Source organism: Ammospiza caudacuta, chromosome 3 (genome assembly GCF_027887145.1).
Source record: "Ammospiza caudacuta isolate bAmmCau1 chromosome 3, bAmmCau1.pri, whole genome shotgun sequence".
NCBI lineage: Eukaryota > Metazoa > Chordata > Aves > Passeriformes > Passerellidae > Ammospiza > Ammospiza caudacuta.
In genome coordinates, this window is record NC_080595.1 from 13,078,628 (window position 1) to 13,093,497 (window position 14,870).

Here is a 14,870-nt window from a genome sequence, read left to right on the forward strand (position 1 = left end):
AATACCAGGCCCTGCTCACAACCAGTGCTGTGACCCCTGCAGACAGCCAAAGCCTCTGCCTGGAGCAGGGAAAGCAAAGGAAGAAAAGGCAAGCAGCAGTGCCATTGCCTTCCCTTGCAATGAAAGGCCTGCAGAGAGTGGGCAAGGTCTGACATGCCTGCTGTGGTCACACTGAATGTCCTTCACTGCAGGCTGTTCCTTGGAAAAGAGGGAGACTGGCTCACACATCCCACAGTGTCTGTGATTCTGTGGAAATACACTTGCAATTTTTACATGATTCAATAATCCCCTCACATCACCATAACATCAGTACTTTTTACAAGCTCCTATTTAAAATAGTCCTGTATCAGATACAAATTTCAGGGCTATTATCCTATTCAGTACAAAGAAATGATGACAAAGAAATGCTATCTGATGCAACACAGAAAAATCTATGCAAACAGCATCCAGTCTTCCAAGGCTAACATTAACTTCCTACCCTCAGGCCTTCCTTCTTCCACAATGTCCTTCACTATTGACAACGTAATATACCTCATAAAAAAAGAATTATATAATTTTTTTCACTGAGAAGCTGGTCTTGGTGTGTTAGCTATTACAAGATCACATAAGCCACACTTGCAAATACAAAACCTGCATAATACTTGAATTGCTGCCACAAATCACCTGCCATTTTTTACATCTCTGCATAAAAAAATAGTGCTACTCTTTCCTTTTTCACTTTTGTCTTAACATTTAAAGGCTACACCAAGTTTATTGTTTCCTTGCCCAGTTAAGCACAGAAAGCAGTAGCCATGTGCCTTTGGAAGCTGGATGAAGGCCATTCTGCCCTTTTTTTTTTTAAACTGAAAAACTAAACACTGCAGGAAAGGGAATTAAAATTAACACAACCTCCAGTGGTTATTTTTTTAAACCCACTATCAATGTAAATTGCCTAAGTACAGAGCTTTTGGACTTGAATACTGTGCCTAGTCAGTAAAGTGGGGGGATTTTTTTTGTGACTTCTGATTTTCTAAAAGAGATGTCACATAGATTTAAACCAAGTACAGGCATTTATGTCATGATCTATATTGACACCACAGATCATAAATACTTTACAGGAGTTTAAGATCCATATAGAAAAAAAATTAGCAAAGTCTGTTCTTAAATAATGAATTAAAAAAACCCAAATCAGAACAAACAACTCTTTGTCCAACAGTCTCTTTTATCTGCAACTGCTGGGCATGAGAGAGGCAGAACAGATAATTTATTAGAAGTCTATTTCATCATCATCATGCCTTCAAAGAAGAAACAAAAGTGATGCTTATAATCAAAATAAGATAAAAACCTGTTTAAGAAAGGCTGTAGATATAAATCAGTTCAGCTTTTGGTATGCAAAAAGATACAGAATATTAACCACAGACTGAAAAGCCAATTAAGCTACTATTCAATTAAAAAGACACTGGAATCTGTGTATGTCTGATTACGTTAGTCTTGTGAGTGTCTCTATTTATTTATTTTTTATCAACATACCTAACAACAATAATTTATGCACAGATAACTAAAATAAGTGGCAACCACATCTGTTTCAATTAAACTGATTAGAGTTTTCTAATAACCAAATGCATTAAAATAGTACTGTAAGTAATACACCAAAGCACAATAATCAGTGGGAAGTATTCTTTTACATTGCAGCAGGTCAGATTATGGATCATCCACTTCTGCGCCATCTTGGATCATTTGTGTAACCACACACCGCAGAAACACACCTTATTTAGAACAAAACAACCTAATGTTAAGCGATAGATTAAAAAAAAAAAATGTTCTTGTTAAGAAACTACTCTGATTACCTTTTCTTCAGCTGCTCAACAAAAGATTAGGTTTATTTGGGCTAAACATTTCCTTTCAAACATAAAAATCTTACCAGCAGGTAGTTTCCTCTTAGACTGCTCCTTTCTAGTTCTACAGGTGTCCGGCTTTAAAGCTCCTTTTCCCTCCTGGTCTGCTGACTGTTACAAATCACTCCTCAATTACTCTTAGCTGCGCACACTTTCCAAAGGGTGTGGTTGCTTTCTCACTGCTCTACCACAGCCAAGGGAGCAGGGAGAGGTTCTCTGTTCTCAGCAGGACCAACCTAGTGAGGGACATCCTCACTGGCGCCTCATCAGCCTGAGCATGACTAATTTCTACTCCATCTACAGGCAAATGCACAATGTAAAGGTCACTCACACCGGTCAAGTCAGGACCACAATCTCCCTCAAGAACTCCTTCAGCAGCAACAATCGCAGCAGCAGTGTAGAAACAGATAAAATATTCTTGCACAGGATGTCTTTTTTCAATACAAATATTGACAGATATTCCTTGTGGAGGAGACATAATTTAAATTGTGTAGTAGAGATCTGCTCTGCTGAGTGAGCTTTGAGACCTCCATCAATACCCACTAACCTCTATTTTACTCATGTTATAAGGCCTATAAGCTTTTAATTTATGACAGGGAAATGACAAATTGATTTTCCAGTTATTAATCCTAGTGACAGAGCCAGTTCCTAAAGCCTTCCCGTTCCCTCTGAGTACAAAAGGGCACAGGGCATTCAATCTAAGGGTTTCAATTGCCTCATCAGGCCTTTCTGAATTTCTGTTCACCAAACCAGGGTGCACATGTGGGGTGCCACAAAGAAGCCCGCAGTGATAAGTATTTCTCCCTGAAAATAGAACATAAATAGGAAACATTGTGCCCTCTGATGAACACCTGCCTGATGAACATCCAGGAGGACCCAAATACAGACCAGGTCCCTGGAAGTGAGAATTTCTTGCTGGCACAAAGAAGAGATGAAACTTCTTGCAAATGAATTCCTGGTGCTGTATTTTAGCTTTTCACCTGGAGGCACAGCAGCAATTTAAAACAAGGGAATCTACCACAGGATGGAAAGGGCACAGCAGAAAAGCCCAAAGGAAAAGGGAAAAGGTGTTGGCAGTCACACAAATTCAAGAGCAAAAACAATTGCGGGGCTTAACTGCCTTGTTCCTGCTGAGCAAGCAAATCTGAAGAGACAAATTCACCTATTTCCTTCCATTGTCTAGCCCTGAGAAAGGGCAAACTGCACATTTTAAGGGATGATTATGTCACATGTGGCCTGCCAGGCACCCTGGGTCTTGCTACCCTTAGCAAATGCCTGTGCCAACAATCACTGCCTGCTCCTTGGGCTGCTGCTCCAGGAGCTGACAAGCATGAGAGCAGCACCATGGCCTGACAGGGGAGCTGGGGAGGCACTCAAGGAGCCCCACATTCAGCACAGCTTTGGGGTCCATACCTTCTGATGAGCCTCAGTCACCTGCAAGTGCAGCAGTGAGATCAGCTGGGCACTCCTCCCCTGCCCTGAGACACGGCCTGTGCTCACCAGGGACCTCCTTTTAATTTCAAGCTGCTTAGCACAAGTTAGCTTATCGCTCTCTGCGTCCTTGCTCCGCACCAGCAGGTCTCTGAGCACGATGCCCTGACCTTGACATTACTGACAGGGCTGCTGCTGTGCCCTCACAGGGCTTCAAGGGCTCCTCAGAGCTTGCTGCCTGCAAGGAAGAGTTTAGTGGGGCCAGGTTCTCCCCAGCACCCAGCAGTGGAGGCTGTCGGGCAGGGTCAAGGCTGATAGTGCCACCCTTTGATGCCCACCTTGAAGGAAAACCTCTCAGGTTTCCTTTGGAAGGGGCTTTAAGCTTAGATTGCATTCTGAAAAAGAAGTTTTAGAGGAGCAAATATATAGAGGAGCTACATATTGCATTCTGAAGAAAAAGTTTTAGAGGAGCAAATACCTCAGGGAATATCCCAGCAACATCCTAAGCAGGGTGCTTGGGCATGGATGCCCAGCACAGAGCAAGCTGCCTGCCTCCCTGTGGAGCCCAGAGCTCTCCTCATGCCAGATGCGTTTGAATTAATCCTCTGGGGAGTGAGCCACGATGGATGGGCCACTGCTTAGAAAAAACAGCAATAATGCAGCTATTCATTTATTTGTTAAGAGAATCGTAAAAATGACAGCATCTACTTTATATCCACCCAGCCCCTCAGCGTGCACCAGGGACTGAATCACCAAAATCTCTGACAGCTGCTTTGTTCAGTGAAAATCAAACTACAAAGAAAGGGCCAGGACTCCTTCATCAATCAATTATAAGTGCAGTCTTTCAAGACAGCTACAGAGAGAGGTGTGAGGAAGGGGTGTTGGGAGAACAACTATGAAAAGCTCTCGTTTTCATTCCTCCTGCTCCAAGAAGTGTCAGAGCTCATTCTCCACACAAGAAATATTTGTCCACCAAGTCTCCCATGCATGTAGCAAAAAAACAATACATGAAAGCGCATTTCTAATGCCAGTTCTAGCCAAAAAAAAAAAAACAAAAAAGAAGTACTGACTAACAGCAGTTGTTAGAAAATATGCTCCAGTTGGCACAAAACAGTAGTTGGATGAACTGTCATATTTTGTCAATTCATACAAGGAACCTCTTGCATGAATTTCAAAAGATCTCTAGAGAAAATGAATACTTGAGAGATGGGGAGAAAAGACATTTGTTGTCTTACTGTTGTCATAATGTTGTCTTATTTTATTATTGAAAAATACTGAGCTGTCATAGACATATTATCTGCAGATAAAAGATGACATAAGGAAAAGTAAGTTAAAATTTCTCCCTAAAAAGATTTTTTCTTCCTTCTTGCTTAACACAACCTTCAGTTTAGCTAGGCAGATGCTCTGCTTCCTGACTTTCCTCCTTTTGGATTTCTGCACCATTGCACATAGCCAAAATACCATCTAATTGTTAAACAAGAATTCCTGCAAACATTTAAGGGGTCACAGCATCTGCTATTTTATATGGAACAATTCTGTTAATGTGGTGTGAGTAGCTGCTGTTAACTGAAACCTTGCCCTATTCCATTCATAATGCTATTTCAAAACTACATTAGAATACTTGTAAGATTGCAAAAAGGATGTGTTTGAATTAAGATGACACATCACTTTCCCAGTATCTTTACTAAGAAAGCATTGATTCAGTTTTCCTCTGGGACGAAGCAGCATTCTCCTTGCTCCCCTCCTGACTTAATCTCACCTCTGAGCAAGATCTTGCTGTAACAATCAGTTTGTACCCATACATCTCACTATGCCACACTGAGCCAAGAATCACAACACCTTTATCATTCTGAAGATGTCAGTAGAAGCCTGATTTGTTGTAGAATTATGAAACAAGTAGTCATGGGATGCTAACTGCAACATGAATTCATCTGGCTGGTGCCCTCCTTCTTTCCATCTTCCCTTTTCCATGTTCAGACTCACTGAATTTTGTGGAAGCAGTGTCTATCTGGTACCCAATGACATGAATGAAATGGTGCTTATGACCTACCAGGGAAAAAAATTATTCCTCTGACACCTTGCTGAGCAACTGCCATGCCACTGAGCATCAAATATGTAGCAAGAATGACCCCAAATTATCCCACAGTAGAATTAGACCAATGCATTTTTTTTTTTTTTTTTTAATCAGCAAACCAAATTCAGGAAATTAGGAACACATCACAGACGACATTCCATTAGAAAGTGTTAAAAAAACCCCAACAACCCTGTCAAATTAGTTTTCTGAAGACATAAAGCTGAGTGAAATTATTAATAAGTTGTTAATAGAGGCCATCCTGTGGATTAGGCTTTTAGTACCTATTAAATCAAAGCTGTGAATAATTATGTATTCTTGTAGGTGTGTGTTCCTCCTCTGCTGAATTCACCTTTTCTAGATGTTTTTAAGCACAATAGTGACTAGGCAGCCAAATTTGCTCTCATCCTGAGTTTAAGTCCCATTTGACTTTGCCATCCTAACACCACTATTTCCCCTAAGCTTTAGGGGGGCAAAAAAAAAAAAAAAAAAATCTGTAAACTATATAACTTGAGAGAGGTACTTCAGTACTTTGCCCAGTGCTGGTGCAGGGCAGCCAAGGAGTTCAGCTGCTACTGGACAACGTGGCAGAGACACAAAGCCAGCACAGTAATGTAAGAACAGTTAAAAAGAAAAAGCCAACTCCAGCAGTCCAGCAGGGCAGCCTCAGGGCTGTTATTCACATGAAACACGTTCTTCTTTCAAAGGGTTGAATTGCATTTGATTTTTGCTCCAATCAATAGCTGTTTCCACAGCTGCCACCACACCCTGCCAGGATCATGCTCCAGGTGCAGGGCTGTTGGCTGGCCCAGGGACAGGGAGAGGATGGGGCAGAGAGGGATGTGTTAACTGCATGAAGGTCCAGAGGGGCAGCTGTCATGTGGAACCCCTATTGCACAATCTTATAAGATCTTATGTAGTGGACAATTGATTTCTTATAGAATACCTGTACAGAAGAGAAAATTAACATTCAACCAGCCAGGACAAGAAATGAAATATGTGGCTGAGTGCAGTTAATCATGTAAGCCTCCGGACAGAGATCCATCAGATCTGCAAATGGGAGATTAATATGCTACTATAAGTCCACATATGCCAAATGCATTAAAATTTGTTCTAGCCACAGGAAACAGTCTGAGTGTACCTCATGAGAACAAAAAGATATAAAAAATTTGGAGATTTAAAGTCTCTTCCTGCCTCACAGGTTGAATTCCCAGATAATTTTGACTTCACATGCAATTTTCTGAAAGGCAGGTGGATTTTGAATCTCTGAGATGACTGGTGATTAATCAATGCTTGGATTGAAGCAAATGTAAAAAGATCTCTAGACTAAACAGTAAAAAAGTCTTGTGAATGCATCACTCTAGTATCTCCTTGTGCCAGTGATTGTCTTTTGGGATTGCTGCCTGTGGTTTCAAAGATATCATCAGGCACTGCTCCTGCCAGAACTATCAGAGAGAATCTGTCAGAATATTTAATTCTGAGCAAAAGAGAAGAGAACTTAGTTTGGCAGAGGAAGAAGGACACCATGTATCAATTTACTCACTCTTCTAACCAGAGATTTCTCCAACGGCGGAACACAGAGAAAGTGTAATTAAGACAACTAATATTGCCCCACTCCAGCAATGTCACCAGTTAATTAGATGGCTCCCATCAGATGATTAGGCAAAAAAAGTTTTGATAGAAGTCATTGAGCACTCCGTAATCAGTCATGCTAGGAACAGTGAGGAAAGATGACAGAAGAAGAAATCACTCTAGTAGTAAAAGGCTGCTGGGTTTTATTTCTGCTTGTGATTTATTGTGTGGTTTTGGATTAACCACTAATCAGAAGGCTGAGTCTTGGGACAGGAGTTACTCACCTAGAGCTTGGATGGTCTAACTTTGTCTCCTTCCTCACCCTGCTGAGTCCCTGCATGACCTTCAGAGAGCCATGCAGACCCAGGCCAGTAATCAGCCACTGAAAGGAGCTGTCCACCCTGTCATGGACAGAGCAGCTCTGAACAGAAATCAGCTCCCAGGGAAGTTTACAAATTAACATGCCAGTGGCTATAAGCATGCAGAGGAATAGAGGTTTTAAGAACTGTCCTCTTAGCCTTGGGCTATGACTATGGGCTGTGCTGCACATACACACACCAGTCCTCTGGGGGCTGCACATCTCAAGGGTCTGCACAGTGATGCTACGGGGTGTTCCAGCCTGAAGTGTGTGCCTTCCAGGGCTACTATGCTTTAATGAAATTTAATTCAATTAAATTAAAGGCTAGTGCCCTTTAATTTAAATTTTTGTAAATGTTAAATGGCAAATCTAGAAAAAGCAAATTATTCCTGCCTCTCTTCAAGATTCTCCAGAAATTTCAAGGTGCATGTCCTAAATTACAACTGCTGAGGGAGAAAACAGTTTATAGTTGTCCTGAGTGAACACTGTATTTTGTGTAACACCTCATCAAATTCCTGCCTTTCCTTGCAAAACAGATGGTTGGAATATGGTAGGATTTGGTCTTGTGCAATCAGCTAAAATCATCATAAATCATTTCTGCTGAGATGCAGTACATTTATCTCCATGTGATGCTGTCAGATGGAATCAGTGCTCTTAGCTTTTAAGAACAAAGCCTTCCCTTAGAATAGTATTACTGAAAAACTGAAAGAGTTTAGGAAGAAGTAATAAAGGATGAATTAAAAATCATTCTTGCAACTTCTGCGAAAACCAAGTAAGGGAAAAAAAGATTGTACTACTGTTGCTTCCAAAATGAAATTGGTGTGTCCTCATCACTCAAGCAGATACAACAGCTAGGAGCAGATATTGTATGCCAGTGGAAAGAATATATATTGCACACATAAAAGGCTGCAGCATAAATTTGAAGAAATATGGGGCTCCTTCATATAGGTAGGTCAAACTTTTCCCTCAAGCAGATAATTACAGGCTTGGGGTGAGTAAATCTTATTAGCCTCTCAGCACCTTATCTCCCTGCATAGAGACTGGTAGTAGATATATAGTAGATATATTCTACTGCAGTCACTTTCTGGATTGCACGTTAGACAATGCCTTGTGCAGTCCAGTCCTCACCATGGCCATCGTACTTCACAGTGGGATAGCCATGGATAGGTCACACCTGGGAACAGATGAAAACACGTTCTCGGATTTTGGAAGGGATGGACGTTAGAAATGGAGATGAGAAGCAAAAAGTTCAGTACACAGCCCCTCTGTTTGTAATATTGGTGAATTTCAACATCCCACTCAAATATTACAGTCTGGGCCCTTGTTTTTGAGGGAGCAGGGCAGGCTGGGGCAGCCCAGGCACCTCCATGGAGATGGCAATGATCTCAGGCTGGGCTGGGCTGAAATGGGACTGCTGGGCCTTTGGGCAGGTTGGGGGAGCTGGTAACAGGCACTGAGGATTACTAGTGCCCTCAGACGCTGCCAGTATGGGTATTTTACCATGAAACATTTGACTTGTGTTGCTTTACTCCAGTATTTACACCAAAACCTTAGGCAGGGAGTTGCAGGCTCTTGAGGATGACATATCCATGCTACTCACTGTGTCGTCCTCTGTGGGAGAAGAAAGGGGATGTATCTCTCATGACCCAGGTCAGGTTCCAAGCAGAGTAGCCAGGAGGAAGAGAAGGGCTCCTTGCTGTGTGATCCAAAGGGCCTGGACCTTTCATTAAAAAAGGAAGTCAAGAAAGAAAAGCCCATTAGGTATGATCTAGCTGTTTGCATGCCACACATCAAGTGCAAAGAACTTAAGCAACTTTTTTGACCATATGCAACAAGCACCAATTTTCAGCTACTTCTTGGTTGGTTCTTCCTTCCTGATACATGCATACAGAGGGACACAGGACAGTTGTGGCTTTACAGTGCAAAATCATCAAGAAAATTTGTCAAGTGTCATCTCACACTGATTCTAAGTTCTCTTTGACCTTTCTGTCCCCTAATTTGGGAGGTTTTTTGAAGATCTGCTAGCACAAGGAGATTTTGTACATGGAACAGGCAAACATGTACCCAAATTGTGTTCAACAACACAATGCATCTCAAAGATTCTTTTTGTGATCCAAATACTACAGGCAAGTTCTGCACAAACCTGCACTAACTCTGCAAGGCCATGATAACATCAGAGGTGTAAAGAGAAACAGTGTCTGGAATAACACACAAGATCAATGAGCAAAGTGGAATTCTGCAAGCTTTGAAATTACAAATTTTCCCTGTGAATGTTTAAGTTGGGTGTTCTGAAGGTATCAGGATCTTGGTCTTATTTTTGAGATCCTCAGAAGAAAGGTAGGATTTAAATGTGTAGAAATGCAGGCAGGAAAAACTTGTGTTTGTGAGATTTGCTTGATGGAAAAAACCCCCAAACCTCTGGATTTCTGATTTCTCTACAGAAGCCATAAAGAAGGGCATATTTAAAAGAACAATAGTAGACAAAGTAAATGGCTGAAGTCTTGGGGAAAACACTGCTTTGATTTTGTAAAAAAATTTACTTCCCACTTCCACCAAAGAAAAACTGGAAAATTTCAGAGGGACTTATCAGAAGCTTAAATACCAGGTGTCAGTTGTGCCCTATCTTGTTGTCAGTGCAATCTCATTTTTAGCACACTCTTGTAACTGAGTAACTATAGCACAACCAAGAGAAAAATAACCACTTTTATGTAAGAGCTGTAACTCTCAGTCCTTGCTTAGAGCAATAATCTTCAAGATAAAAATGAACTTCACACACACTGTATTGTAAGATATTCTTGAGTGGCAATAAAAGAATATCCCTAATGGCTCAATTAAAGCTGGTCTCTATGCTAAGTTAAAGTGCCATAACTAAACACCCCCTTATTGTTGTCTAGAATGTGGATACACAGAATTTCAGGCCAGAGATTTGTGAAGGGAGGCAGCAAACCTGGTGCCCTGCCTGCAGCAGTCATTGATGAAGAGATAGGGAACCATGGAATAATCTTTATATTGGCTTTTCCTCCCTAACATCAAGACACGTCTTCCAGTAGCCCCTGATAAAGCTGGTTGTGGAAAATAATGTCAGGTTTTATTGCAACAGTTAAAATAGCTGCTAAAAGCAGATTTTTTTCCTCTACAAATGTGCTTCACTTTGATGCTACTATAAAATAATAAAGAAAAGAAGAGTATTAATAAAAAATGAGCTCCTGAAGTAAGCTGGTTTTCAAAGCCATGTGTGTTTTTTCTCGTGTGAGATGTCTGACCAATATCAATATCCCCATTATATAACATCTGTACCCAGTGCCTCTCCAAAAGAGGCAATAATTTGATATCCTGATCCCAGATCAGAGATCTGTGGGGCTCCTTTACCCCGAACAGACCCAAATGCCTGCAGGTGTCACTCATTTAGTGCTAGCAGAGAGCCAAGACCTTGTGCTGCAATCTTTTGAAAACGTCACAAAAACCTTAAAAAACAGACCTGCTTTCCACCTCTGCTCCCATGGCAAAATAATCTGAGAGAAAGTCACCGAGGTGCATTTCTCTCCCTAATGCTTCAGTCACAGAATTTAAAATTAAATCTCCTCACCTTCCCTGACCAGCCTTACCTGGGAATCACTGCCACAGGATCAGCACCACAGCAAGCAGCTGCAGTGCTCCAAATTCCCTGGCACTTCTCACATTCCAAAAAATGCCTCTCCCTATTGCACTCTTCAGAATTCCTGCCTGCCTTCAGCCTCTGCTAAGGGGAAATGTTCCCACTGGAACCAATAAATGCAGTGAATTGAGATAAAAAATAAGATTGAACATCTGAGCAGAGAAGACAAGGCAGTCCAGGCACCTGAACCTTCCCTCAGCAGCAAGAGGTCAATAAGAGATAATACAAAAAAATTAAAAGTTTTTCCTCTATTTTTAAGGAATGGAATGGATTCAGTCCAATTCATTTTAACATTAGAACTTATTTTATCCCATATTCTTTGGGGTTAATTTTGGAACTTCATCTCAAATGATTTGTTTGGGCTATTGGTCTGAACTTGAAGACAAGAAGATTGTATCAGAAGTTATGAATCTTTCCCAATTAAGTTATCTTGCACGAAAGATGCTGGGTAAAAGGTTTTTGTATAGCCAAGAGGCCACTCTTCACAGTGAGGAATGATTTGATTTAAGCATCAGCTTTAGCTTGGAAAAGGAGAGACCTTTCCTCTTCCACCTTCAGGGCATTTTACATCGAGAAAGATAATAATGGGAGACCATTTCAGCTAAATAAATGCTTTTTGTGCAGCAAGGGCAATGCAAACACAGACCACAGTCTAGCCCTTTAACAAAATAAAGGGTTTTTTTCCTCTCCAAAATAATTCAGTTTAAGCCAAAAGTCACTGAGGAAATGTATCTCCTTGTTTTTAGATATGCTAACCTCCAATTCCAGTTGTTTGTATCAGGGTACTCTGTCACTTGTCAAAAGTAACCCTAACCTTTAAAAAAAATTAATGGATTGGCAACTGGAAGCTGACAACTCCATTTTTAGTAGCCAGATGTATGCTGAGGTACAAGAGAGGTTTCTTTTATATTCCTGCCTGAAGACATACCAGGACCAAATCCTGGCCCTAGGTGCTCCATCACAGCAAGAAACATGCACCTGCAGAGAACATTTGACATTTCTGTTTTTTAAACTTGTGCAAAGGTATCTCCTTAGGGGATGTAAAATCCAGTCAGTTCACCAGGAGTTTTGGGGAAAAAAATAGAAAATGGTTTATGTGTGCTGAAGTTAAGCCTTAAGGCTACAAATTAATTAAATAAAATATTTATGTATTATTTTAATGAAAAATACCCCTTTAATATAGCGACCCTTGAGGTTCACATAAAATGGAACAACAAGAAAAGCTTTCCACATGAGTAATTTTTAAACAAACAAGATTTCCTCCCTTTTTTGTCTTCTCTGGAAGAAGGAATATCCCCAGCAATTAACATATGTAATTTTCTAATGGTTCATGTAGTACAGAAATGTAAATGAATTTCTTACCAAAACACTCAAGCTTTCTTTAACCAAAAAATGATCTGCCACATAACCAAATATTGCTTATTTCTCCCTATGGATATTGCTTGATTACTCAGCTCTCTCACTGTGCTGAGCTGTATTATTTGCAGTTTCTCATTGGTAAATCTGAGGTGACAGACCAGCATGTACCTGTCCTCTAGATTTCAGAGTTGCAACAGATGTGTAATATAATATCTGAGATCAACATGCACTTTCAGCTACATCTACATCTAAAAAAAATCTCAAAATCCCTCGTGTTTTTTTGTGTGGAAATCAAAAATCAACATTATTAGAATTTTTTGGCTCTAATTTATAACAGCCATCAATAGAGTAGTTCCTAGTAATTATTACAATGATGTGTTTAGAAACAGTCACCATTGTGATCTGGATTTTCCAGTCTCTGGGAAAGCCTGACATTTCAGAAAAGGTTATTCCAGTTCTAAGAAAAAGGTAGCGATTTTCCACAGAAAGGATATTACAACATTAAAATCTGGATTTTCCAGTCTCTGGGAAAGCCTGACATTTCAGAAAAGGTTATTCCAGTTCTAAGTAAAAGGTAGCAATTTTCCACAGAGAGGATAATATGCAGTTATCTTTCCACTATTAACAAAAAGAAGGACTAAACTACTCAGAACCAAGGCAACTTCATTTGATTAAAACAAAAAATCTCGCAGAGAACTGACTGCCCCAGGTACGGAAACCTCTGCAGACTTCTCCTGTGAGCCAGAGGCAGGCCAAAGGCATCCTTGGGAAGAGGCAGATCCAACACTGCAGGGTCCTGAAGCCAAGCACCTTGATCTTGCAAAAGAGCTCTCAGGACCCTGCCTTCAGTAAGACTGGGCTGGCTGAGACCAGCAGGATGTTTGGGTTTGCCTCCGCTCAGCTGGAAGTGTACATTCCAGAGGCCTTGGTAAAGGATTGCTGAGCTCCTAGCTCCACAGAAGTTCTTGGTTTCTTGGTTTTTTTTTTTTTTTTGGAGGGTATCCTTCCATCCCTGACTAGAAAAGAGAATTCCCTCTCAAATTCACCACTGATCCTCACAATCACACTAACAGTACTCATGTCACTTAGAAGCTTTCATTTTCCCCCTCTTCCCATCTACAAACATATTCAGTTACCCATGAAAGTGCAAAAAACACATTAGAATGAGGTGACCAAGCAACACCAAACCCAAAAAACAGCCCAAGCAAATGCTTTGTGAATAATCCATACATTCAATCATGCTCATACAAATCACTGTCAAAATGAAATTTAGCAGTAACATTCAAATTCTGTTTATGGTCCTGATGGAGAGCAAGGCAGAGGGCAAGCTCTTTGCATGCATTTCTTGCTCTGAGTAGTTGCTGAGCTTTTTTTACATTAATAGGTGGATGTACTCCAGGTTTTTTTTCACTAGCCTTTTCTACAGTATGAAAACGTTCACTGACAGTCTGTCAAGTTTATCTTTTTCAGCTGGAAAATATATTTAATAATGCATTATGTTACAATGATTTTATGTCATACCCAAAGCCTGATGAGTGCAAATAAACTACAGCGTGTGTGTCACAAAAACTGTGCTGGATGGCTACAGAGAGGGAATTTGCATTTAGTGGGCTGCAGCAGACCTGTGGATGGTGAATTCAGCCTGCATGAGGCACAGGAGTGATCAACAATGCTGACTGGCAGGTGCCTGATGAGTAAATTTGGGAATAGCACACACTTCCTGTACATAAACCACCTGTCTCTAACAGCATTGTATTAACTCAGCCACTGGGTTGTCCTTCTGACCCTGACTTTTTTTTTTCTTTTGAAAGCCTCATTTTAAATTTTCTTTTAAACCCTTTATGTGGGCCATGTACTTTTTCCCATCTTCTTTTCAACTGGAATATTAATTTTTATTGAAAAAACCCAAATTAAAATTTAAAATTTTCTTTTAAACCCTTTATGTTAGCCATATACTTTTCCTATCTCCCTTTCAACTGGAATATTACATTTTTATTGAAAAAAAATTTTAAAATTCTTAAAATTTTAAAATTTTCTTTTAAACCCTTTATGTAAGTAATGAACTTTTCCCCATCTCCTTTTGAACTAGAATATTAACTTTTTATTGAAAAAAAAATTTAAACTCTTAAAATTTTAAAATTTCCTTTTAAACCCTTTATGTTAGCCATGTATTTTCCTATCTCCTTTTCAACTGGAATATTAAATTTTATTAGAAAATGCCAAATTAAAATTTAAAATTTTATTTTAAACCCTTTATGTTGGCCATGCACTTTTCCCCATCCCCTTTTCAACTGGAATATTAACTTTTTATTGCAAAAACCCAAATGCATCATGACTGATTAATCAGCAAGTAGGTACTTCACAGCTCCATTCTTTTTCTACTGACAAGGCAGTTCCTCTGCCAAACATGACCCATAAATATTTATTGATGCAAGGAGAGAATGTGCTAAGTCTGGGAGATGTGGCCAGATCAGTGGAACCCTTGGATCTGGAGGAACACAAAACACCCAAACTGCAATTTGACCAAATCATTGCAATAGGGAAATATTA

General features: G+C 40.2%; 1 protein-coding gene across 1 annotated transcript in view; it reads right to left on the bottom strand.

The window, feature by feature from the left end:
* ALK (ALK receptor tyrosine kinase) overlaps positions 1-14,870 on the bottom strand; it is a 302,903-nt gene that overhangs the window by 211,388 nt on the left and 76,645 nt on the right. Inside the window, exon 2 of the mRNA XM_058801239.1 lies at positions 8,907-9,026. Within this exon, the coding sequence (XP_058657222.1) occupies positions 8,907-9,026 (120 nt within the window). The remainder of the gene's footprint in view (positions 1-8,906; positions 9,027-14,870) is intronic.